Here is a 26,627-nt window from a genome sequence, read left to right on the forward strand (position 1 = left end):
ATTGGCTGGAAGAGAAATCTGATTGGAGGGATTCAAATATGAACCATTAGAAAAAAAGAAGATTAGATTTGGGAGATAACAAGTTGTTTAAGAACTCTGGAAAAGAAAGGGGGATTGGAGAGGGGCCAGCATCATCCATTTTTGATTTAAACTGAAGTATTAGACATCCGAGATAGTGTCATTTCCATCATAGTCCACGGCAAGTTTTCTCTCTCCATAATGTCCTTTCCATTAATTTTTTTATGCAAGCAAGTTGCTCCCTAAACAGGGAATCAATATGTTAGGCAAGTGGAAGTTCATAGAGTCATACAGCTGTACAGCATGAAACAGACCCTTTGGTCTAACTCGTGCGTGCTGACCAAATATCCAAATAAATCTAGTCTCATTTACCAGCATTTGGCCCATATCCATCTAAATCCTTCCTACTCATATACCCATCCAGATGCCTTTTAAATGTTGTCATTGTACCAGCCTCCACCACTTCCTCTGGCAGTTCATTCCATACATGCACCACACTCTGCATGAAAAAGTTGCTCCTTAGGTCCCTTTTAAATCTCTCCGCTCTCAATCTAAACCTATGCCCTCTAGTTTTAGACTCATCCACCCCGGGAATAAGACCTTGTCTATTCACCCTTTCCAGGCTCCTCATAATTTTATTGACTTCTATAAGGACACCGCCTCCCCCAAGGCTCCGATGCTCCAGGGAAAGCAGCTCCAGTCTATTCAGCCCCTCCCTAAAATCCAAATCCTCCAATCCTAGCAACATCTTTGTAAATCTTTTCTGAAGCCTTTCAAGTTCACAACATCCTTCCTGTGGCAGGGAGGCCAGTAGTACTGCACACAGTATTCCAAAAGTGGTCAAACCAATGTCCTATACAACTGCAACACGATCTCCCAACTCTAATACACAATGCACTAACCAATAAGAGCAAGCATACCAAACATCTTAACGATCCTATCTCTATCTTCCATATCCTTCACCACAGTAAACTGATACAAAATATTCGGTCAGTATCTCTCCCATCTCCTGCGATTCTACACATAGGCAGCCTTGCTGTTCTTTAATGGGCCCTATTCTCTCCTTAGTCACCCTTGTGTCCTTAATGTATCTGTAGAATCCCTTTAGATTCTCCTTAACCCTATACTCTCTATTCCTGCTGGGAATTTCTGTGGTTCAAAGTTCTGGCACTACATTTAAATGCCCTTCATTCACTGCAAGCCAGTAACAACCCTAAAGTCTGTAGTCCTCACTTCTAGAAGCCCCAGAGATGTCCGAAATTCAGTAAAATAATTAGCTCCATGTTGATGGATGGATAGGAATGGTAGGACAAGCCAGTGAAGAGCATTGTAGTGTACTCTTCACAGGAAGGCTAGAAGCCTCACACAGTCCTCCACATCAGGGCTTGTACATCCTCACCAATAATTTTTTCTCTTCTGTTCCACAGGCACAAGTGGTCAACATTATATAGCAAACCAAAAGTATGTATGACATCTGCCCAGCAGCAGCACCTCCACCAGTTCTGAGATAATGGCTGTGAGCCTTCTGAAGATGAATTGGCAATGTTTTTCCCTTTACTCTGCACCAACACAGAGACTGGTCTCTGCGGAGGATACTCTAGCTAGATTAGAGACAGGGATGCATTATAATTTTTAGTTCAGACTTTTGTCAATTAGAGATGACAGGGTAATTTTCAAAAAGATGTGAAAGGCATTGTCTAAACGCAAGCTTTTTAAAAACAACCTTTAAATAAACTTCTAACCAATTTCTTAACAATCAAAAATATTTTTGATGAGGTTAAGCACTTACCTTTCCCATTTGAGGTTCTCCAATTAGAGCCCGGAATTCAGTATTGTTTTGTGTGTAACTGCGCAGATGTGCACAGATGTGATCTAACTGCAACCTCCAATATCCTGTATAAAGATAAGTCAGAAATCAACATTTAACTGGCATATTCCCAAGCTGGATATAGTGACTGGTAGCAATAAACTGGACAAACGATTTTGCCTGAGAGCTGAAACTTAGTAATAGTCAACATTTGAAAAAAAATTACAGCTTACGTCCATGTAACACCTTAAACATCCGATGACACTTCACAGGGACATAATCTCACAACATTTGGCACTAACTACATAAAGAAACATTAGTACTAAAAGCTTCAGAGTATTAAAGGGTGTCTGCAAGGAGCAACTGGAGATAGAGGAGAGGCGAGGTTTAGAGAGAGAATTCTAGAGGTCAGGAGCTAGGCAGCTGAATGTGACTTTGGTATCACGGAAGTCACTGCGTATGCAATTTCAAAGGGGACACTGGGAGTTCATGAGTTGAAATTACAATAACAATTCAATTCATACAGTATCTTTAATGTAATGAATTGTCCCAATGTGCTTCACAGGAGTGTTAAAAAAAAGACACACTCACGTAGAGGTACTTGGTCAGATCATCAAAATATTGGGTAAAGAAGAAGGTTTTAATATTTATCATAAGGCAAGAAGGTTTGATAGAGAGGCAGAGGGAGGTAAGGAGGCAATTCAGATTTTAAGGCCAACGCAACTGAAAACATGATCACCAATGGTAGAGGTATTAAAATCAGGTTTGAGTGGCACAGATTTGAGGACTTCAAGTATTCCAGAGGGCTGTGGCTTCGGGAGAGATTACAGGTATACGGAAGAATGAGGCTCTGGATGGCTTTAAAATAAGAATGGGAATTTTAAAAGTAACATGTTATTTCACAGGAGCCATTGCAGATCTATGAGCCTCGGGGCAATAGGCAAATGGGAATCAATGATAGTTAAGACACAAATAGAAAAACCTTGAAAGACCTCAGGTTTAGAGAGGGTAAGTGTACAGGACCAACCAGAAATGCATTGAAATAATCTAGAAGGCTATGAGCTAGTGAGGGTATGAAGATGAGGATATGGCAGATGAATGCGTGGCTAAAGAATTTGTGCAGAGAACAGGGATTCAGATTCCTGGATCATTGAGATCTTTTCTGGGGCAGAGGTGATGTGTTCAAGAGGGACGGGTTGCACCTGACCTGGAATGGAGCCAATATCCTGGCAGGCAGATTTGCTAGTGCTGCAAGGGAGGGTTTAAACTACATTGCTGGGTGAGGGAGGCGGGATCCTCAACATCAAGGAGGCAAGTGCGAGGCTGGAAGGAAATACAATAATCAGAATAGCATGTTCAAGAGGCAGGTCAGGTAGGAACAGGCCAGGGAGCAAGGAATCCGGATGAATTAAATTGCACCTATTTCAATGCAAGAGGGCTGACAGGTTAGGCCTATGAACTTTGTGTAGATAGATATGTGGGGCTGGGATATTATAGCCTTTACAGAAACAGAGAGGGACAGGACTGGCAGATTAATGTGCCAGGGTACAGGTGCTTTAAGTGGGACAGAGGTAGAGGAAAGAGGGGAGGGGGAGTTGAATTTTTGATTAAGGGGAGTATCACAGCAGTAGTCAGGGATGAAATAACTGAGGGATCATCCAGTGGGGCTTTGTGGGTGGAGCTAAGAAATAAGAAAGGGTTGGTGACATAATTGGGGTTGTACTATAGGCCCCCAAATAGTCAACAGGAGTTAGAGGAACAAATATACAGAGATATTGCAGAGACTTGCAGGAGAAATAGGGTTGTCATAGTGGGGGATTTTAAGTTTCCAAACATAGACTGGGACCTCCATAGTGTTAAGGGCTTAGGTGGGGTGGAATTTGTTAAATGTGTTCAGGAAAGTTTCGTTAAGCAGTGTATAGAGGGTCCTACCTGGGAAGGGACAAAATTCAACCTACCCTTGGGAAATAGGGCAGGACATAAGAGTGATGTGACAGCGGGGGAGCACTTTGGGACATAGTTCTATTAATTTTAAAATAGCTATGGAGAAGGACAAAACTGGTCCATGTGTTCACGTTCTAAATTGGGGCAAGGCAAATTTTTGATGGAATTAGACAGGAGCTTGAAGGTATTGATTGGAGTAATTTGTTTGCAGGCAAAAGGACCTCTGGCAAATGGGAAGCCTTTAAATGTGTGATAGCTAGAGTTCAAGGTCTACATGTTCCTGTGAGGGTGAAGGGCAAGGTTGGCAGGAGTAGGAATCCCTGGTTGACAAGATATTGAGGCTTTGACCAGAAAAAAAGGAGAATGCATGGCTCAGGAACAGGCAGCTGAAATCAAGGAAATCCCTGGAGGTATATACAGGATGCAGGATTTTACTGAAGGAGGAAATCAGGAAGGCGAAAGGGCACGTAAGATAACACAATATGGAGCTGCAGCAGCACAGCAGGCCAGGCAGCATCAGAGGAGCACTAAAGTTGACGTTTTGGGTCGGGACCCTTCTTTAGCATTGTCAGTTTTTGCTATCTCTGAAAGGGGGCATGAGATAGCTTTGGCAGCGAAGCTGAGGGTGCATCCAAAGAGAGTCTTTAAGTACATTAAAGGAAAAAGAATAACTATAGAGAGAACAGGATTCCTGAAAAACCAGTGGGCACGTATGTATGGGACTGCAGGAGAGGAGCGAGGTCCTCAACGAATATTTCTCCTCTGTGTTACCATGGAGATAGGCATGAAGACTTGGGAACTTGGGGAAGTTAGTGGTGATATCTTGGGGTCAGTCCATATTACAGTAGAGGAGCTGGTTGGAAGTATTAGAATGTATGAAGTTGCATAAATATCCTGGTTCTGATCAGATATACGAAGAACCCTGCAAGAGGCTAGAGAAGAAATTGTGGGGGACTTGGCTAATGTGCTTGCATCATCGTTTAGCCACAGATGAGCTCCCAGAAGGCTGGAGAGTAGTGAATGTTGTTCCCTTATTTAAGAAGGGCTATAAAGAAAAACCTGGGAATTATAGGCCAGTAGGCTTAATATCTGTGGTAGATAAGTTACTTGAGAAGATTCTGAGGGATAAGATATACATGCATTTAGAAAGACAAGTTTTGATTAGGAGTAGTCAGCATGACTTTATGCATGGGAGATCGTGCCTCACAAATTTGTTAGAGCTTTTTGATGAAGTGACCAGGATGGTTGATCAGTGCAGGGTGGTAGACGTAGATTTCAATAAGGCCTTTGATAAGATTCCACATGGTAGGCTGCTCTGGAAGGTTAGATCATATGGAATCTAGGGAGTGTTGGCAAATTGGATAAACAATTGACTTGGTGGTAGGAAACAGAGAGTAATAGTGGAAGGGTGTTTGTCAGACTGGAATGTCTGACTACTGGTATGCCTCGGGATCAGTCCTGGGCCCATTTCTGTTTGTTATCTATATCAATGACTTGGATGAGAATGTACAAGGGCAGATTAGTAAGTTTACAGATGACACTAAAATAGGCGGTATCGTGGACAGTGAAGAAGGTTATCAGAAATTGCAGCAGGATCTTGATCAGCTGGGGAAGTGGGCCGAGAATTGTAAAATGGAGTTTAGTATAAATAAGTGTGAGGTGTTGCATTTTGGAGAGTGAAATCAAGGTAGGAGTTTCATGGTGAATGGTAGGGTCTTAAGGAGTGTGATGGAGCAGATGAACCTTGGAGTTCAGGTGCACAGTTCCTTGAAAAGTAGAGTCACAGGTAGATAGGGCAGTGAAGGCGGCTTTTGGAACACTGGCCTTCATCAGTCAGGACAGTGAATTTAGAAGTTGGGAAGTTATGTTGCAGTTGTACAGGATGTTGGTGAGGCCGCACTTAGAGTATTGTGTTCAGTTTTGGTCACCTTGCTAATGGAAGAACGTTATTAAACTGGAAAGAGTGCTGAAGAAATTTACAAGGATATTGCCAGGACTCAAGGGACTGAGTTATAGGGAGAGGTTGGTCAAGCTAGGACTTTTGTCTTTACAGCATAGGAGATGACTGGGGATCTTATGGAAGTGTATAATATCATGAGAGGCGTGGATAGGGTGAATGCACTCAGTCTTTTTCCCAGGTTTGGGGAATTGAGGAGTAGCGGGCATCGGTTTAAGGTAAAGGGGAAAGAATACATGGGAACCTGAGGGACAACTTTTTTTACAAGGTGGGTGGTACACACACGGAATGAGCTGCCAGTGGAAGTGGTTGAGGTGGGTACATTAACAACATTTAAATGGCATTTGGATGAATACATGGAGAGGAAAGATTTAGAAAGAAATGGGCCAAGTGCAAGGAAATGGGGTTAGTATGGATGGATATTTTGGTCGACATGGACCTGTATCGACCTGTATCCATGCTGTTAGATTCAATGAGAAATAAAAAGGCTTGGGTGAGGATTTCAGAAGCAAATTAGTTGTGACAGGGACAAAGTCAGGCAACGTTTCGGAGGTGTAAGAAAGGGTGAGTAGGCTGTTGTCTGTTGTATAATGACTCCAATAGAACCTAAGGTTGAACTTTTACATCCTGGTGGGGGTGAACTTGTAGTGAGGTGGATGGATACATTTATGCTGCCAACTAACATGCCAATTTCCTGACAGCACCGTGCCCCTGAGCCACTTCTTCTGAAGAGGTAAGATGGGGGTGGGTTTGCAGGCTTAAAATGATGGGCAGCTAATTCTCCTTGTTAATGCCTTCATAAGGCTGCCAGATCCCTAGAGGTATTGGAGAACAGTGGAACTAATTTGAGGCAGTCTGATAGTGGCAGATTCACCATCTGTAATGGTAGCTCAGGTTAAGTTTTACTTTATGATTGAAGTTAGAGAGAGACAGCATCTAACTTAGGAACCCTCTCTCTCTTTCTCTCTCATGCACACACCTGTAAGAGCAGCTGGCTTTTTATGAGTCCTCCAGCTTTTGACAGCCCACCTCTCATCCTTACTTGAATAGAAAGCCCATCGTCTGGCCTTCATTGGCCAAGCTGGGGAAAATTACAGCCAGATGATGTCTCTATCATTGTGGACATCTGACCTCCATTTAACTCCAGCAACAGCGCCCCAAAGTGCATGGGAAAATCCTGCTCCAAAATTGTGAACAAACTGGTTTAGTCTCCACATCTCATTTGAAAATTCTCTGCTTATCCAGTGCTAGAGGTTGAATAAGCATCTTTGCATGGGTGGAAAAATTAAAAGAGGTGATAGTGATGTGGAGCTGGCTGTGAAAACTAACACTGAGCTTTTGGATGGTGTCTCAAACAACGCTGATTGAACAGGTCTGGACAGCAAAACAGGGTCAATATTTCAAAATATGACTTCACTTCAGAATCAAAGTTCTGAAGAAGTTACATTAGACTTGAAATATTAGCTATTCCATTCTCCACAGATGCTGCCAGACCTGTCGAGTCGGTCCAGCTTTTCTGGTTTCTGTTTTTATTTCAAATTTCCATCTTCTGCAGTATTTTGCTCTTTATATGCTTACTCAGGCTGTGAAATAAAACATAAACCCATTTGTTAGTAAGAAGAAAAAATGCACAAAGGGCAATCACCTATGGGGTGATGAACATGTGGATGACATAATTACAGAATGAGATTAGAATATTAAAGCAAACATGATGCTAGAATTTTAACCATCACTGGCCTGGAGATATTACTAGGAATAGATATTAAGTAATAGCTTAAAGGAGGTGAGATGGATAGAAATGAAGGGAATGCCAGAATTTAAGGCCTCTGCAGATAAAGACAGGTCTGCAACAGTGAAATTACTCAAATCACAAGCTGCAGCAAGCCGAATTAAGAGTGCAGAGCTCTCAAAAGGTGATCAGATTAAAGGAGGATACAACGACAGGATGGGATAAGGCCATGGAGACAATGAAGAATAAAAATGACAACAGGAGCAAAAACAGGTTAGTTTGTGCAAAGATTTTGGGTGAACAAGAACAAGTTAGAAAATGGACGGTGAGTTTTCGAGAATCCCAATTTTACAGAGGGTAGATGCTGAGATATCAGACGGACCATGTTAGTATTTTCAAATCTAGAGGGTAAAGGGCACAGGTGGAGGCTTCAGCAGCACATGAGTCAAATATAGGAGAGGACAGGAGGTGGCCTGGAGGCGTGAACAGATTGTATTGATGATGGACAGAATATAGAATTTGAAGCTCAGTTTTGTATGGGGCTGAAAGAGTTAAATGTTGTGTACTGCCTTAAGCCCCAAACACTGTGATAATGTCATGGGGTTGTGGCCAGGAGAACAACTTAGGAATGGAAATAGTAAGATCTACCATCTTGGTCTTCCTTACAGATATTATTACAGAAACTATTATAAACAATGTAACTTGTACATAGTTGCAATCATGCAATTAACTACTGTTTAAGAGCTTCTTCTCATTAGACTACCAAGTGGTTCTCCTTTGCAGTAGAGGGCCAAAAGTTAGACTGACGGCAATTTGAAAGTACAGTTTTACGTGATTTGGGAGAAACATTTTTATTGAGACCATCAAAAAAGCAAGTTGGATTAGGAGCAGGAATGCCCCCATTAAGTCTCATGGCTTCTGGTTAAACATGGGCAAGGAAATCTTCTGATAATGACCACATACCATCCTCTTTCAGCTAATGAATCAGTCCTCTATGTTGAATAACTCTTGGAGGAAGCACTGAGGCTGACAAGGGTGCAAAATGAACTCTGGTTGGGGGATTTCAATGTTGACCACCAACAGTGACTTGGCCATGGCATTACTGTTCAAGCTTGTCAGGTCCTAAAAGACATAGTGCTAAACTGGGTCTATAGCAGGTGGTGAGGGAACCAACAAGAGGGGAAAAACATACTTGGCCTCATCCTTACTAATCTGTATCTGTCCATGACAGCATCAGTAAGAGTGACCACTTAATTAAATTAATACTAATTTAGTTTTAATTTTAATGTGAAGTCCCACCCTCATAATGAGAATATCCTATTATGTTGTGCGGCACTGTCACCAAGCTAATTGGGACAAACTTCAAACAGATCTAGCAACTCAAGACTGGGCATCCATGAGATGCCGTGGACCATCAACAGCAGTACATCTGTACTCCAGCACAATCTGTAATCTCATGGTCTGACATTTCCTCCAGTTAGCCAGTACCTTCAAGCCAGGGATCTGGTACAATGGACAGTGCAGGAAGGAAAGCCAGGAGCAGCACCAGGCATAATTAAAAAGAGATGTCAACCTGGTGAAGCTATCAAACAGGATTACTTGTGTACCAAACAACATAAGCAGCAAGCGATAGACAGAGCAATGCAATCTCATAACCAACAGATCAGATCTAAGCTCTGTAGTTCTGTCTCATCCAGTCATGAATGGTGGTGGACAATTAAACAACTCAGTGTAGGAGAAGGCTCTACAAATATCCCCGTCCCTAATGTTGGAAGAGTCCAACATATCAATGCAAAAGTTAAGGCTGAAACATCCATACCAATCTTTAGCCAGAGGCGCTGAGTTTATGGTCCATCTTGGCCTCTTCCAATGGTCCCCAGCATTACAGACACCAATCTTCAGCCAACTTGATTCACTCCACATGATATGAATAAACAGTTGGAGGCATTGGATACTACACAGGCTATGGGACCCAACAACATTCTGGCAATAGTACTGCAGACTTGTATTCCAGAACTTGCTGCTCCCATAGTCAAGCTCATCCAGAACAATTACAACACTGGCATCTAACCTGAGTGTCAAAAATTGCCCAATATGTCCTGTACACAAAAAGCAGGACAAATCCAACCCAGCCAATTACCACACCATCAGTCTACTCTTGATCATGAGTAAAGTATTGGAAGGTATTATCAACAGTGCTAGCAAGCAGCATCTGCTCAGTGATGCCCAGTTTGTGTTCTGCCAGGCCCACTCAGCTCCTGATGCCATTACAGCCTTGGTTCAAACTTGGCAAAAGAGCTGAATTCCAGTGGAGAGTTGAGAGTGACAATCTTTGACTGGGTGTGGCATCAAGGAGCCCTAGAAAAACTGGAATCAACGGGTACTGGGGGTGAACTCTCCACTGGTTCAAACCATGCCAAGTTCAGAGGAAGTTTGGTGTGGTTGTTGGAAGTAAGTCATCTCATCTCCATGACATCTCTAGGAGTTCCTCAGGGTAGTGTCCTAGGCTCAAACATCTTCAGCTGCTACATTAATAAGTTTTCCTCCATCATAAGGTCAGAGGTGGGAACAAAAACAACATTGCTGGAAAAGCTCAGTAGGTCTGGTAGCATCTGTGAAATAAAAATCAGAATTAATGTTTCAGGTCTGGCGACAGTTCCTTAGAAGTGGGGATGTTCGCCAATGATTGCACCATGTTTAGCATCATTCATGAACCACCCCCACCCACCACCGCCCCCCAACCCCGATACTGATGTAATCTATGTTCAGATGAAACAAGATCTGGACAATATCTAGAGTTTGGCTGACAAGTGGTGTGTAACATTCACGCCACACAAATGGCAGCAATAACCATATCCAGTAAGAGACAACCTAACCATCACCCCTTGATATTCAATGGTGTTATTATCATTGTATCCTCCACTATCAACATCCTGGGAGGTTACCCATTGACCAGAAACTCAACTGGATTCACTGCATAAACATAGTTACAAGAGCAGGTCAGAGTCTAGGAACACTGCAGTGAGTAACTCATCTCTTGACTCCCCATAATCTGTCCATCATCTACAAGACAAAAGTCAGGAATGTGATGGAATACTCACCACTTGCCTGGACAGGTGCAGCTCCAACAACACTCACAAAGGTTGACACCAGCCAGGACCAAAGCAGCCTGTTTGACTGACATCGCGGTGTTCGGAAGTGTTCATGCTCTGTGCCTATAGGTCCCCGTTCACCTGATCACCACATTATTCGGCAGCAAAGTTCACCTTTTCGTGTTTCCTGCCCCTCATAGAGGAAGGCAGTTGCCAGGGCCTGCTGTGGCAGTAGCGGTGTGCTGGATCTGGATGTCCATTCCTCATGGTCATAGTGGCTGAGGCTTTGTCGAAGGTTTCATCTGGTTTGTTCTTCCTGGTGGCGGTGTAGTAGTTTCAGTAGTGGAAGTACGATGGTTCCAGTTCATCCCTTGTGGCAATGAGACAACGTGGCGGCTTTGTCAGACGACTGAAGTGACGACTTGAGCCACATCTTCAGCGTTGGCAACTTGGTGGGTCTGGTCTGTCCCTCTCCACTATGATAGCGATGCAGTGGCTTCGTCGTTAGCTTTAGCAGTGGCAGTGTTGTGGCCTGGTCTGGATATCCTTGCTTTGGTGGCCTCAGGGCCGGCGACAGCATCTCATAGCCATTTCAAAACCCAGGGGCCGTGGAGAGAACAAATGATCAACTATGTCCTAACGTTGTGTCAATTATTTCTTTTTATAACTTCTGTAATTGAAATAGCACCAAATTGTGGTGACTTACACACAGCTCACTGTAATTTCATAACTACAAATGACAATAAATTATTATTCTATTCTGACCATCCACTCCCTCCACCACCAAAGCTCAGTAGCAGCTGTGTACACTATCAAGATGCAAAGCAGAAGTTTGCTAAAGATCTTTAGACAGCACCTTCCCAAATCCACAGCCATTTCCACCTTGAAGGGAAATGGCAGCAGACTCATGGGAACACCACAACTTGCCAGTTCCCCTCCAAGATACTCACCATCCTGACTTAGAAATATAACACCATTCCTTCACTGCCATTAGGTCAAAATTGTAGAATTCCCTCCATAAGAGCATTGTGGGTCAACCTAAGCAAATGGACTGCAGTAGTTCAAGGCAGCAGCTCACCACCACCTTCTCAAGGGCTGCTACGGACACACAATAAATGCTGGCTCAGCCAGCGATGTGCAATATCCCATGAGTGAACGTTTTTAAGAAAAATCAAAGACAAAAGTTGTCAGAGTGAACGCAACAATACTACATGATGCGGTACACTTGGGGTAGGCGACGTTAGGCGAGATTTAGGGAGGGTAGGAAGGCAGCAAACTCAATGGCAAACAAGACAAGATGGAAGCTGAAATCATTAAAGGATGAAACATCACTCAGTACAGATAACAGCAAAGGATAATACTGAAGATATCTCAGTGTGACATCTAGTTTGATAGTTGGTTAGACAGTCATGGTTGAGGAATTTAAAGCCAATGGAACAATAGTGGATCAAGGTAAGATAGTTAAAGGAGAAACTACCAGGGGAGAAAGGTGGTGATGGTAGGGGAGCAGGTAGTAGACAAGCTGTAGTTTTATAAGGATAATATTTCCACCACAAAAATTTGATGGGCAAAGAATACAAGGTATAGCCTGGCATGGAAATGTCAGAAGACAAATGATGGTGTCATCATCAGTCAGGTTTCCTTAAAGTCCATCAATCCTCCACAACAGCTGACACATGGCAATGTCCTGTTAACATACGTAAAAGAATTAGGAGGCTACAATGGAATTGCTTTACAGTTCCTGCAACATAACCCAGGAGGTGCACCAAGGTTATCAGCAGACAGACAGCAACAGTTAGATAAGAAGGTTGAGGACTGATAGAAAATTGAAGTAAAGATTTGGCAGACACAGCACTGAAGGGGGAGAAATGAAAGGAAGCAGACAGTGAAATGGCAAAGGGGAAAAAATGTTATGGGCTCTTGCCCAGCGTGGCTATCAAAAGGTATACGTGAAAGGACATGGAAGTTCAGTTTGAGTATACATAATTACATTTAAATAAGGACAAATATGTTCTGAAAATAAACAAACAGAATTTATTGTAATTTAAAAATATGACATTCTTCTACTGTGTAATTATGTTTTTTGACAAAGTCAAGATAACAAAGTGTGGAGCTGGATGAACACAGCAGGCCAAGCAGCATCTTAGGAGCACAAAAGCTGATGTTTCGGGCCTAGACCCTTCATCAGAAAAGGGAGGAGAGGATTCTGAAATAAATAGGGAGAAGGGGGAGGCAGACTGAAGATGGATAGAGGAGAAGATAGGTGGAGAGGAGAGTATAGGTGGGGGGGGTAGGGAGGGGAAGGGAGGGCGGACAGGTCAAGGGGGCGGGATAAGGTTAGTAGGTAGGAAATGGAGGTGCGGCTTGAGGTGGGAGGAGGGGATAGGTGAGAGGAAGAACAGGTTAGGCAGGCTGGGACGAGCTGGGCTGGTTTTGAGATGCAGTGGGGGGAGGGGTGATTTTGAAGCTGGTGAAATCCACATTGATATCATTGGGCTGCAGGGTTCCCAAGCGGAATATGAGTTGCTGTTCCTGCAACCTACGGGTGGCAACATTACGGCACTGCAGGAGGCCCAGGATGGACATGTCATCTAAGGAATGGGAGGGGGAGTTGAAATGGTTCGCAACTGAGAGGTGCAGTTGTTTATTGAGAACCGAGCTTAGGTGTTCTGCAAAGCAGTCCCCAAGCCTCCGCTTGGTTTCCCCAATGTAGAGGGAGCCACACCGTGTATAGCGGATGCAGTATACCACATTGGCGTATGTGCAGGTGAACATCTGCTTGATATGGAAAGTCAACTTGGAGCGTGGGATGGGGCTGCGGGAAGTGGTGTGGGGGCAGGTGTAGCACTTCTTGCAGTTGCAGGGGAAAGTGCTGGGTGTGGTGGGGTTGAAGGGGAGTGTGGAGCGGACAAGGGAGTCGCCGAGAGAGTGGTCTCTCCGGAAGGCAGACAAGGGTGGGGTCGGATTGTAGACGGCGGAAGTGTCAGAGGATGATGCGTTGTATCCGGAGGTTGGTGGAGTTTTTTTCGGTGATACTCTTTTGTTAATGTAAATTTGATAAGCCATGCCTAAGACAGTATTTATTACACTCACTATTTATTAATTCTGGCCTCCATTTCGCAAGGCATGAGAAATTATTATGTGGGCCTGATAACAAATTTGCTATTGTTGATTTTGATCAATGATGGAGAGCAGGTTAATTGTGTTTTCTTTATTATTCACACAATAAATGGAAGGGACAATTCTTGGGTCCAGCACTCGATCAATGAGCTCAACAAGCCTCAGATGAATGCTTGGAGCAACCTCTTAATGTTCCTGTTTTGTGTGGGAAAGCAACAGAGCTCTGAGACAATGCTTTATCACACACATTATCAAAAACAGACACCATTTTGTAGTCCATTTTGTTCTGTCCCAGGAATTCAGAGGGATTGAGCCATCTATTTTCACCTTCCCAGTCACTAAATCCTGCTGAGTTCATCAGAAGTAACAAATGGGAAATTACCATTCCAGCTGAATTTGTTAATGGAAATAATTATTCAGCGAAACTATTCATTGATCATGAAGCAGAGTTTGGACAATTGTCATTACCTGATATAATTTTGCTTTGCTGAAATAATTTAAAATAAACAGCATAAACAGCAAATTGGAAATTTAGGGTCAAGATTCCTATTTTTAATACCACAGCAATCTAGGCAAAATTAGCAGAAGCAGAACAGGGAATTAAAAATGGAGGTGAGCTATACTGAAAAGCCACTTCTGTACATGTTTTCTGAAATCTACTACATTGGTTTTAAGATTCATACCCTCATATAGGATACCAGCCACAAAATATACCATACTCCAAGTCAGAATTGCAAGATTCTGCAGATTGTGCTGGGTCAGGAAAGTTCTTCAAATTGTGTTGGCCTTCTTAGGAACAATGCCACAAGAGACCTATTTTCAATGTTTTTCGTATCATAAATCATCACATTTACTATGAACTGAACTAGTGTACACTAATGATTTAAACAAAACTTCTGAAAGGACTAGACACTTTTTGAAAAAGGTTTCTATTAAAACCCACCTCACAGGTATATGAAGTAAAATGATACCAAATTATCACTCATAAATGATTTGAGTAGCAGGACTGGCAAGAGTGCACACCGGGAAGTGAACTATTATATTCAGGCATTACCTAAACCCGAAACACTACACGTGTAATGTCTCCCACCTATCCTCCTCCTCTAACCAAAAAAAAAGACTGTGTGGAGGATCGGTAAGGTAAGGTAAGTTTTTTTTTCCTCTATTCTTTTGGTGATCCAGTAGTGGGAATTTTTTTTCAGGCAGCAAGTTGTTGGAGGGAAGAAAGTATCAACAAATTTAATTAACATATTATAATACATTATTTAAATTAATAAGGTAGTTAACTAAGTAGAAATGGCTGGACAGGCCATGTGTTGTAGCTGTATGATGTGGGAACTGGCTGATCCCAATTCCAACTTCAGTGACCACATCTGCAGCAAGCATTGGTTGCTCAAGGAAATTTGGCTCAGGATTGATGAGCTGGAATCGGACCTTCAAACACTGCGGCACATCTGGGAGGGGGAGAAGTACCTGGAAGATTGTTTCAGGTGTCAGTCACACCTGGTAGATTAAGAATTCAAATTTGTTCAGCGGCCAGGGACAGAAGGGTGTGACTGCAAGCAAGGCAAGTAGAGGGATCCAGCAGTCAGAAAGAGGAGCCTCAGCTCTTGATCTTGTCCAACAGGTATGAGGTACTTCCTCCCTGTGTGGATGAGAAAAGGCCTGCAAGTAGGACGGGCCAACTGACCACTGCACCGTGGTATAGGAGACCATTCAAGAGGGGGGAGCACAAAGACAGGTGGTAGTTCTAGGGGATTCTATAATTAGGGGGATAGATAGTATCCTTTGTAAGCAGGATCAAGAGTCCTGCATGGTGTGTTACCTGCCCAGTGCCAGGGTAAGGGATATCTCTGACTGGTTTGAAAGGATATTGGACTGGGAGGAGGAGGATCCAGTTGTGGTCCACACCGAAACAGACAACTTAGACAAGGCCAGGAAAGAGGACCTATTCAGAGATTATCAGGAGCTAGGAACCAAATTAGAGAACAGGTCCTCAAGGGTTATAATGTCCAGATTACAGCCTGAGACGCATGCTAATTGGCATAGGGACATGAGAATAACGGAAGTAAACATGTAGCTAAATGAGTGGTTGGGAAAGAGGGGTTCCTTTTCATGGGGTACGGGCATCAGTGTTGGAAGAGGAGGGATCTGTATCATTGGGACAGTCTCCATCTGAAACAAGCTGGGACCAATGTTCTAGCGAAAAGAGTAAATAGGTTAAATAGGTTGGTCAACTGGACCTTAAACTAGAAAGTTAGGGGGGAGGGAGGTGGTAGGGACTAGCCAAACTTGTCCTGGTGGGAAACAAAGCAACAGGTTAACATTTGTCGTGGTGGATTCAACTAAGTGGAAAAATATGAAAGAAATGACAGAGAAGGAGAATTCAGGAGAGGTTATTAAAGTCTCCAGCACAGACACAAATAGTGTTTGGAAAAGGCTAGCAATCAAACACTGGAAAAACACATGAAAATGAGAAGAGGGATGGTTAATACAGGACTGAAGGTTTTAAATCTGAATGCATGCAGTATAAGGAATAAGGTAAATGAGTTTGTGGCACAGATCAAAATTGGTAGGAAGGATGTGATAGGTATCACTGAGATATGGCTGCAAGGGGATCAGGATTGGGAACTGAATATCCAAGGATATAGATCTCATTGAAAAGATCGGCAGGTGGGCCGAGGCAGTGGGGTTGCCTTGTTAGTGAGGAATGAAATTAAATCAAGAGGAATAAACAAAGTATGGTCAGATGATAGAGAATCTGTGTGAGTGGAACTGAGGAGCCATGAAGGTTAAAAAAAACATAGTTGGCGTTGTGTATAGATCTCCAAACCATAGTGAGGAGCTGGGAATGCAAGATACACTAGGAGGCAGAAAAGGTATGTAAGAAAGGCAAAGTTATAGTGATCATGGGGGATTTCAATATGCAGGTGGACGAGGAAAATCATGTTGGTAGTGGATTGCAAGAAAGAGAGTTTGTGGAATGTCTACAAGATGGTTTTTTGGAACAGCTTGTGGTGGTGCCCACAAAGGAACAGGCAATACTGGGTTTAGTGTTGTGCAACGAGGCAGACTTGATACAGGAGCTTAAGGTGAAAGAATCCATAGGTGGCATTGATCATAAGATGATAGAATTTACTCTGTAATTTGAGAGGGAGAAGATAGAATCAGAGTTTTACAGCCGAACAAAGGTGATTACAGAGGTATGAGGGAGGAACTGGGCAGAATTGGCTGAAAGAGAAGCCTAGCAGGAAAGGCAGTGCAATAGCCAAGGCAGGAGTTTCTGGGAGTAATTCAAGACATGCAGCAAAAATTCATCCCTAGGAAAAAGAAGCATGGTACAGGGAGGATGAGGAAACCATGGCTGACAAAGTAGGTCAGAGATGGCATGTATGCAAAGAGAAAGCATATAATGTGGTGATGGGTAGTGGGAAACCAGACAGCTGGGAAGCCTATAAAGACCAACATAGGGCAACAAAAAAAAGAAATAAGGAGGGAGAAGATTAAATATGAGGGTAAGCTAGCCAGTCATATAAATAAATTCTGTAAGAGTTTCTTTATATATCTGAAAGGGCAAAAGAGAGGCAGAAGTGAAGACTGGACCACTGAAAAATGACGGTGGAGAGAAAGTAATGAGGAACAAGGAAATGGCTGAGGAACTGAATAATTACTTCGCGTCAGTCTTCACAGTGGAAGACACGAGTGACTTTCCAAAAATTCGAGTGAGTCAGGGGGCAGAGCTGAGTGTGGTGGCCATCATGAACAAAAAGGTGCTAGTAAAACTGATTGGCCTGAAGGTGGACAAACCACTTGGACCAGATGGCCTATGCCCCAGAGTTTGAAAGGAGATAGTTGAAGAGGCAGTGGAAGAGTTAGTGGTGATCTTTCAGAAATTGTTAGAGTCAGGGAGGATCTCAATGGGCTGGGAAATCGCTAATGTGACACCCCTGTTTAAAAAGGGAGTAAGGCAAAAGATGGAAAATTACAAGCTGATTAGCCTAACCTCAGTCATGGGTAAGATTTTGGAGTCCATTGTAAAAGGATGAGGGTTTCTGAATCTTTGGAGATGTATGGTAAAATAGGGCAAAGTCAGCATGGTTCATCAAGGAGAGGTCACGTCTGACAAATCTGCTAGAATTCTTTGAAGAAATAATGACCAGCGTTGACCAAGAAGAGCCAAAGGATGTCATCTACCTGGAATTCAAGAAGGCCTTTGATAAGGTGCCACACAGGAGGCTGCTGAGTAAGATAAGGGCCCACGGTGTTATAGACAAGGTGCTAGAATGGATAGAAGATTGGCTGTCTGGCAGAAAGCATACAGTAGGGATAAAGAGATCTTTCTTAGCATGGTGGCTGGTTACAAGTGGTGTTCCGCAACGGTCAGTGCTAGGATCACAACTTTTCACTTTATACATTAATAATCTAATGAAGGAACTGTGGGCATTCTGGCTAAGTTTGCGTACGATACAAAGATAGATGGAGGGACAGGTAGTATTGAGAAGGTGGGGAGGCTGCAGAAGGATTTGGACAGGTTAGAAGAGTGCGCAAAGAAGAAGTGGCAGATGGAGTACAATGTGGGAAAGTGTGAGGTCATGCGCTTTAGTAAGAAGAATAAAGGCATGAACTATTTTCTAAATGGAGAGAAAATGCAGAAGTCTGAAGTGCAAAGAGACTTGGGAGGTCTAATTCAGGATTCTCTCAAGATAAACTTGCAGGTTGAGTCAGTAGTCAGGAAGGCAAATGCAACATGGGCATTTATTTTGAGAGGACTTGAATATAAAAGCAGGAATGTACTACTGAGGCTTTATTGGAGCTTAGTGTGCTGTTTTGGGCCCCATATCTCAAGAAGGATGTACTGGCCCTGGAGTGGGTTCAGAGGAGATTCATGAGAATGGTCCCAGGAATGGAAAGCTTAACATATGAGGACTCTGGGACTATACTCATTGGAGTTTAGAAGGATATGGGGGGATCAAATTGAAACTTTCAGAATGCTGAATGGCCTGGACAAAGTGGATGTTGGGAAGATGCTTCCTTTGGTAGGAGAGTCTCGGGCCCGAGGGCACAGCCTTACAGTAAAGGGAGGACCTTTCAGAACAGAGATAAGGCTAAACTTCTTCAGCAGAGAGTGGTGAATCTATGGAATTCACTGCTACAGAAGGCTGTGGAAGCTAGATCATTAAGTACATTTAAGACTGAGATAGACAGGTTCTTGATTATCAAGGGGATCAAAGGTTATGGGGAGAAAGCAGGAGAATGGGGTTGAAGAACTTATCAGCCATGATTAAGTGGCGGAATAGACCTGATGGACTAAATGGCCTAATTTTTGCTCCAATGTTTTATGGCAATGGTCTTATTAAATATATCAAGAGATACATTTTTTTTTACAGCATGATAAAATCAGAAAAAGTTATATTCTGTTACACTGCCAAACTGTGTTAATTCATGGAAAATTTTGTTTTTGATTATGCAAATGAATATTAGGGGAAACCATGAAGTATCTGACCAGTGCCACTTCAAGTTACGTTTGGGTGCAACTGTGAAGTGCAAACTATGAGAATTCTTAAAAAGCCAATGAATAGATAAAGTGAATTCAACTCTGACTTCAGAGTGTAACATATTCTCACAAAATGTCTTCTTTTATCATAATTCAGGACTTCTTGACTAATTTTTAAAATTTATTTCTTTGTTAGAAGGGGAAATGAGCTGATGTTGGCACTGCTTTAGTGCATTAGAAATATACCATGGACACCTGAGAAAGTTTGGAAAGGATTACATTGATCTAGTAGCTCTCATGTTCTCAGGACACCCTTGAATGCCTTACAGTCAATTAATTACTTCTGAAGTGCAGAGTTATGACATAGAAAACGTGCAACACTGATTCACAACAAGGTCCCATGATCAGTGATATCCGGATAATCTGATTCAATGATTTTGATTGATGCATAGACATCAGGTAGGCCATTGACACTCATCTGCACTTCTTTAAAAAAGTGCTTGAGATTCCACAGTAAATAACTAACATGGCATGGTAATTTGGTTTAATACTGCACCTGGAGGACTGTACTTCCAACAATGCAGCCTCTTTCAGTATTAAAGTGGGAGTATCATCTTGTATTTTAATGGTGCAGGTTTGGGCATGAGCCCACCCCAATCTTTGAGCAAATGTGAAAACAATGTATTGATTCACAGCTAATATTGGAGGGAATTTTCTGCGGTCACTGTTGCCAGATTCGCAGATGGGAAGAATGGGAAAATCTCTCCCTCTCATGGGCTGATTCAGAGTCATGCCATAAATCTGTGGGGTGGCAACCCAAAGAAAATGGAGCTGAGAGATATTATCCACCATTTGTGGCTTTGCCAACAGCAGATGGATCACAAGCAAAATTTGGAACACAGCAGATTAGAGGAGGTGAGTTGCAAGATACGGAGGCCCAGAAAGGATGTGTATTCAGTACGATGAAAAGAAGAAATGAAAGGTTGAAATGAGCCACATAAGACACTTGTGATGATTGAAGCACATCAGTGAGATTGATATTAACAGCAGTGGTCTAGGTAAGAAAACTACTGGCAGTTTCTGCAGGCGACTTCCACAACTTAACAGGACTGTCAACCTTCCTTATCTCCATTCCATTTTCTTCAGAAATGTCTTCTCTAAGTTACCACAGTGCAAATGATTGCGAAGGCTTGAGGTGAACTTTTAAACACCATGTGCTAAGTTGGACTCCAAAACTGTTATTCTGCCCACTCTCTCTAAATGGAAAGCAATCCAGAATGTGGTTTTGAATTGGACGCCTACTGGAAAATTTCAATCAGAAGGCCTGCTACTCTTGCATCTGGGTTCCTGACCCAGAAATCATCTCATTATTCATGCAAGAACTAAGGCCACATGATTTTCCCATCAGCATTATTTTCAATATATAACCAATTCAATTATAAGTTGCACTTTTTAACAATAATTTTGTGTGTTGGCAGCAAGAATAATCTTTAAATAGTTCACTTAAAAAATTTTTTTTAAACTTTTTAATTGCTGTTATAAATGTGAAATTGCATTTTAAGACTACCTAAAATAAAAACTAAAAGGCAATTATATTAAAGTTTCTGAACACTTGATTCATGTCCAAACATATCTAACAGGGTGAAATACAATTTGTCTATATTGATTGGAAATTTTATTTTAGATTAATTTTTCACAAACACTAATTAGTCAGGACCTTTTGATGAAATTGCTAAACTCTTGTGTATGACTTGCTCCATGAACAATAAGACTTTTAAAATCCCCAATCATATCAGCAGCCAACATCTCAGTGGAAAATCCATGTAAAGCATTTGAGTCTCTAAGGACATAGATGAAACTTAAAGATACATTGATGTTAATTCAGAAAATTAGAATTCATTCACAATTACTTGCAGTTTTTCCACTTAAATCCCTTGGTCTTGCACATTTTTCCATTTGCAAACAGGTGACATACAATTTATTCGTACAAGTTTGACTAGATTCAATCCAGCATCACATGATCAGAAACACAGAGGAAGAGCCATACAGTTCCTTGAGATAGCAGGAACAGCCGATGCTGGAATCTGAGATAACGAGGGGTACAGCTAGATGAACACAGCAGGCCAGGTAGCATCAGAGGAGCAGGAAAGCTGATGTTTCCGGTCTGAAGGGTCCAGACCCGAAATGTCAGTTTTCAGTTCCTTAAGCCTGTTCTGCCATTCAATTAGATCATCACTGGCATGTATCTTAGCCCTGGATACCTGCCTGTGTACAACAGCACTTGATACCCATACCTCACTACAATCTACCAATCTCAGTTTTGAAATATTTGACTGACCTAGCTTCATTATCCTTTTGGAGAATAGAGTTTTAGATTTCCCGTCTTATGTGTGAAAGAAATGCTTCTTGACATCACTTTGACTGGCCTAGCTGTAATTTTAAAATTATGTTCCTAGTTCTGGACTCATAACCAGAATAAAAAGTCTCTCTTATGTACCCCATCAAATCCTACCAGCACCATAAATACCACAATTAGGTAACCTGAAGAGACGTAATGATATCATGGTAATGTCACTGGACTAGCAATCCATAAATTCTATCTTTTGGAAATGTGAAATCTGAATTCAATAAAATCTGGGATTAAGAGTGCCATGTAACAACTGTTAATTGCTGTAAAAAAATCTATCTAGTTCATTAATGCCCTTTAGAGAAGGAAATTCGCTGTTCTTATATGGTCTGACCTGTGGCTCTAGAGACAGTGCAGAACAATGTGGTTGACTCTGAACTGCCTCTTGGCAATTAGAGCCAGACAATAAGTACCAGCCTAGCCAGTGACATGCACAATCTGTGAACAAATATTTTAAAAGTCTTTTATATTCAAGGGAATTCAGGCCTAATCTAACTCACTGTCCCTTCTCCCGGGTATCATTCTGGTGAATTTGCACTGCAATCTCACCAAAAGCCGACATTTGCTTCTTCTGGCGCAGTGTCCAAAACCAATGTTGGACTTTGAATGCAGTGGAGCAGTACTGGCACCAAGCACCATAAATGTCCAATTCTGGATATAACTGAAAAGTGAGCATTCAAATTACCACTATACCAAACTTACAAATATTGCACTTTCAGGGAATGGAATTTATGTAAGTACAAAATGTGGAGAGGCAGATTTAGGCAATGGAATGGCTAACATGTACAATTAGAAACAAAAACAGCATTCACAAGGTTAAACACAGAAAGGGCCGATGACTAAAACAAATAAGAACCTTTAACTGCCTGGGGCTAATTATGTTCCCAAATAATAAAAAGGAGCAGGAACGTACAAGCAATTAAACAGAGTTCTGATAAATACCAACTTACTTTACTGCCTCTGAACTATCAAGAATAGAAAGGATAGACAATAAACCTTTAGTCGAATAACCTTTCCAATATAGCTCAGGAAAATAAAAGAGAGTAAAATGTAGAGACAAATCCCTGTATTGTTTTGTTAATATTCAACAAGGATAACTTTGAATACCTGCAGATTTAAAAGAGCTCAAAAAGTGAAAAAAAAGCATATTTTACCACAGGTACAGTTAAAAGTTAAAGGGTTTCTTTTAAAACAAAACTACAAAGCAGATTTTACAAAGAAATGCATGGCAGAGTGCAAATGCTTGTTCAGACCACAAGAACTTAATGCTCTGTGCGGGTGACTGTGGGAAGGGTTTGAATCCAAAGGCAGTGATTAACAAAGAGCCACACCTTTGCCTGAGAAAGTTCATGCACTGGCCTGTATCTTACAAGCACTGGCAGGTACTGAGGGGCAGGGTAAAGATACAGCAATTTGTGTTAGATCTACATTCTTTGGAACTGGCTGCAAATAACTACAGGGAGTGGTTTTACTATTCTTACAGTGTTCAAAACACAAGAAGTCAAAAATCTTATAATGCAATTCAATCCAGAACAGCTATATACTCAGGTCAAACCTGAGTATCTTTGGAAACAACATTATGGAGCTGTAACCGTGGTTGAACAAATTGAAGCTATATGTTACTTTTCAGGGGTAACATTTTGGACAATTTTAGATTCCACTTGATTCAGAAGTTGCATAATCATCATGAAGTGATTCTAATGTCCACACAGCAATTTGAGTCAGTAGCAAACATGAAGTTAAAAATGACCGTATACTACATGCTGTGAATTGAGGTAAATCATTGCCATCCACACTCACATCTGATGCCCCATTTCATTCATATGAGAGCTAGAAGAGATCACAGAGCCCCTCAAGCTTGCTCCATAAATTTTTCAGATCAAGGCTGATCTGTGGCTCAACATCATTTATCTACTTTGCCTTCATATGCCTTGATACCTTTACCCCCAACAAAGAAATAGTTAACTCAATCTTAAAAAATTAGAGTTGATTGTCTGCAATCTTTTGAGGGACAGTTTTCAGATTTCCATTACCTTTTGGTAGACTGTATTGGCAAATCTGCCATTGTAGAAAATTATATAAATATAATAACAGTAATTATAACTTTGGATAATATTGTAAAACAGGTGATACCAGCTGGTTAAACCCTTCTCCTGATTCTATTTACGATGACTTCAATGGAAATGGAAAATAAGAGAACTATCTCAAGAGTGGCTGAATCGATAACCTTTTTAGACTATTGCCCCACTGACACTAGTGCTGTCAGAGGTAGCAAGATACTCCTTGGGAGGGCCCTCTGTTGAGCGACTCTGCCCTCTTGTGGCATGTAGGTCGCACTTACCATTTGCGGACAGAGGATATCCTAGTCTACTTTTGCATGTGAAGACAGATTTTTACAGTGTTTGACCCGGATGAACTGTCCCCTCCAGGGAGGATCCAGTCAAATTGCAAATTTGCAGTGGTGTCTTCAATACCAATCAGGAAAGGGTCAACCCAGCAAATGCACCCATTGCTGGTTATCCATACTACGCAACATAAATACAGGAAGATTAGCAGCATGGTAATCATTAAATCTGAAGAGAATTGTCACATGACTTGGGCTGGCAACACAACAAGATAGATGTAAATTTTTTATCTTTGAGCTGTGAAAGCAAGTGCTCGAATCATTACCACAATTGGCAGGCTACTAATATGAGAAAGAAAAGTCCTCCCATGTTGCACTTTCTCAATCTCAGATGAATCTGATGAATTTTAAAAAAATTAACTAGGCCTAGTTGATAGGCCTATCAACTGTGTTACTATTGACTCATTGTATGCTTCCTGTAAAAATTTCCAAGCAGAACATTATAGAAGGAAACCTTATCAACTATGTCCCAGAGTATTTTACAGCCAATGAAGTACTTTTATAGTGTCATCATGATTTTTAAGAAAGAAATGCAGGTGTGATTTGCATATTAAGATAATGACCTAATGACCTGAGTTAGTACAGTTCGGTGACAGATTGCCAGGGCACCAGGAATCCACAGTTTTCTTTTTAAAATATTACCATGGCTTTTTAAAGTCTGAACTAAGAGGGCACATCAGACATTGGTTTAACATGTCACCCAACAGTGCAGAAACAATTTGTTTTTTTATATAACCATAGTCGCAGCTTGGATTACATGCTCAAGTCTCATGATTTGAATGCATGTCTAGCACAGTGGCATGAAAACTACCAACTCTGTCACAACTGGCTCTGTGGCAAGAAAGATTCTGTCTTTGTTTTGGTTTTCTTCTGTAAATACATAAAGAGTGCTAACTCAGCACTGGAAAAACAAACATCACTGCAATGTTCTGCCTGCACGCCATGATGGACACATCACTAAAATGGGGAGACATGTGCAAAAAGCATAACTGCAACTCTAAGTGAAGAGTCAGTTTTTGGCTCCATTTTAAGGAACACCTTTTCTGTAAGACAGATAAGCCTACACTATGATTAGCTGATGACACCTACATCTTAGTAATGATTGTGGTTCCATGAGGCTCTCGAAAGGTGGTTCTGCATTCCTAAAACATGACTTATTTTGGCTTATATACGATTGCTGGATCCAAACCCTGCATGTTAATACAGAAAAAGAACATGTGTAATCTGAAAAAAAGTGAATCTACTTCCAACAGTTACACTTTATAATTCGAAGTAAGTTCTTAATAAAAATATAGAAAACTTAAGTGTATTTTAGGGCTGGCACATATCTGTTATAGCAATTAAACCCTGAGTTTCATTGTACACTTCCAATTTACATCTCACTGGTCCTTTACCTGTTTACTGTCAGATGTGGTTCAGTGACAGCACTCTCATTCCTGGGCCAGAAGGTTGTGGCTTCAAGCTCCACTGAGTCTAGGGAGTGCTGCACAAAATACACGTTGACACTCCAACACAACATGGAGGAGAGCTGCTATATTTTGTGCTTTGCAACATTGAACTATCCTTCAGATATACTATATTGGCTTTTAAAATGAGTTGGATCATCCTAAAATTGTGAAAGGTGCTGTAGGTGTTCCTTTTTTTAAAAAAAAAAATTTGTCCGGAGCAGATCTGCAACACTTTATGAATACAATTTAAGGGGAAGGTGATGGACCAATGGTATTGTCACTAGACTAGTAATCCAGAGATCTAAGTAAAATTCTGAGTACCTGGATTCTAATTGCATTGGGGCAGATGGTGGAATTTGAATTCAATAGAAATCTGGAATCCCTCCTGTTCTGGGTATCATCATGGTCAAGAAACCATCCTCAATTGTCGTAAAAACCTATCAGTTTCACTGGAAACTGCTATCCTCATCTTGGCTGAATTACACTTCACTCCACATTCACAACAATGTGGTTAACTCTCAAACGTCCTCTGAAATGGCCTAGCAAGCACTCAGTTATAACAACTACTCGACCATGAAGAAAGGAATGAAATCAGATGGAGATGCTGGCATTGATCTTAATACTGGAAACAACAAACAGTCATGTTGACCCTGCAAAATCTTCCTTACTAACATCTGGAAGCAAGTGCTAAAGCTGGGAGAGACAGTCATACTCATGGAATGATACATTAATTAGTCAGATCAACATACGTCCAAAGCACCACCATAATTATCTCCGTCTGTGTTTCTGGATATGTCCTACCCCGCCAGCAGGGCAGTCCTAGTGGAGATGAAGGCACAGTGGTATACAATTGGGAGAGAGTTGCTATACGAGACCTCAACATGGACTCAGGTCAAACACTGCCAAGGAAATCACTTGTTGATTACCACGTACCCCATCCTTCACTTATCTGATGAATCAGTATTCCTCCATGTTGAACTTGCAGGAAGCATCAAATGTGGCAAGGCAGTATAATGCGCTCTGGGTGGGCAACTTCAATATCAACCACTATTACCGAACTGGTTGAGTCTTAAATGATGTTGCTGCTAGACTGAGTCTGTGGCAGGTGGTGAAGGAACCAACAAGAGGGAAAAACAATGTCATCCTCACCAATCTGCCTATTGCAGATGCATCTGTCTGTGCCAATATCGGTAAGCATGACCACCAC

General features: G+C 41.7%; 1 protein-coding gene across 7 annotated transcripts in view; it reads right to left on the bottom strand.

The window, feature by feature from the left end:
• The window catches only part of dzank1 (double zinc ribbon and ankyrin repeat domains 1), a 101,439-nt gene that overhangs the window by 27,621 nt on the left and 47,191 nt on the right, over window positions 1-26,627 (bottom strand). For all 7 annotated transcript variants that reach the window (XM_059648410.1, XM_048536268.2, XM_048536269.2 and 4 more), the window contains exon 14: window positions 1,808-1,911. In XM_059648410.1, the coding sequence (XP_059504393.1) occupies window positions 1,808-1,911 (104 nt within the window). The remainder of the gene's footprint in view (window positions 1-1,807; window positions 1,912-26,627) is intronic.

The sequence above is a fragment of the Stegostoma tigrinum genome, chromosome 9, assembly GCF_030684315.1.
Source record: "Stegostoma tigrinum isolate sSteTig4 chromosome 9, sSteTig4.hap1, whole genome shotgun sequence".
In the NCBI taxonomy this organism is placed as follows: Eukaryota; Metazoa; Chordata; class Chondrichthyes; order Orectolobiformes; family Stegostomatidae; genus Stegostoma; species Stegostoma tigrinum.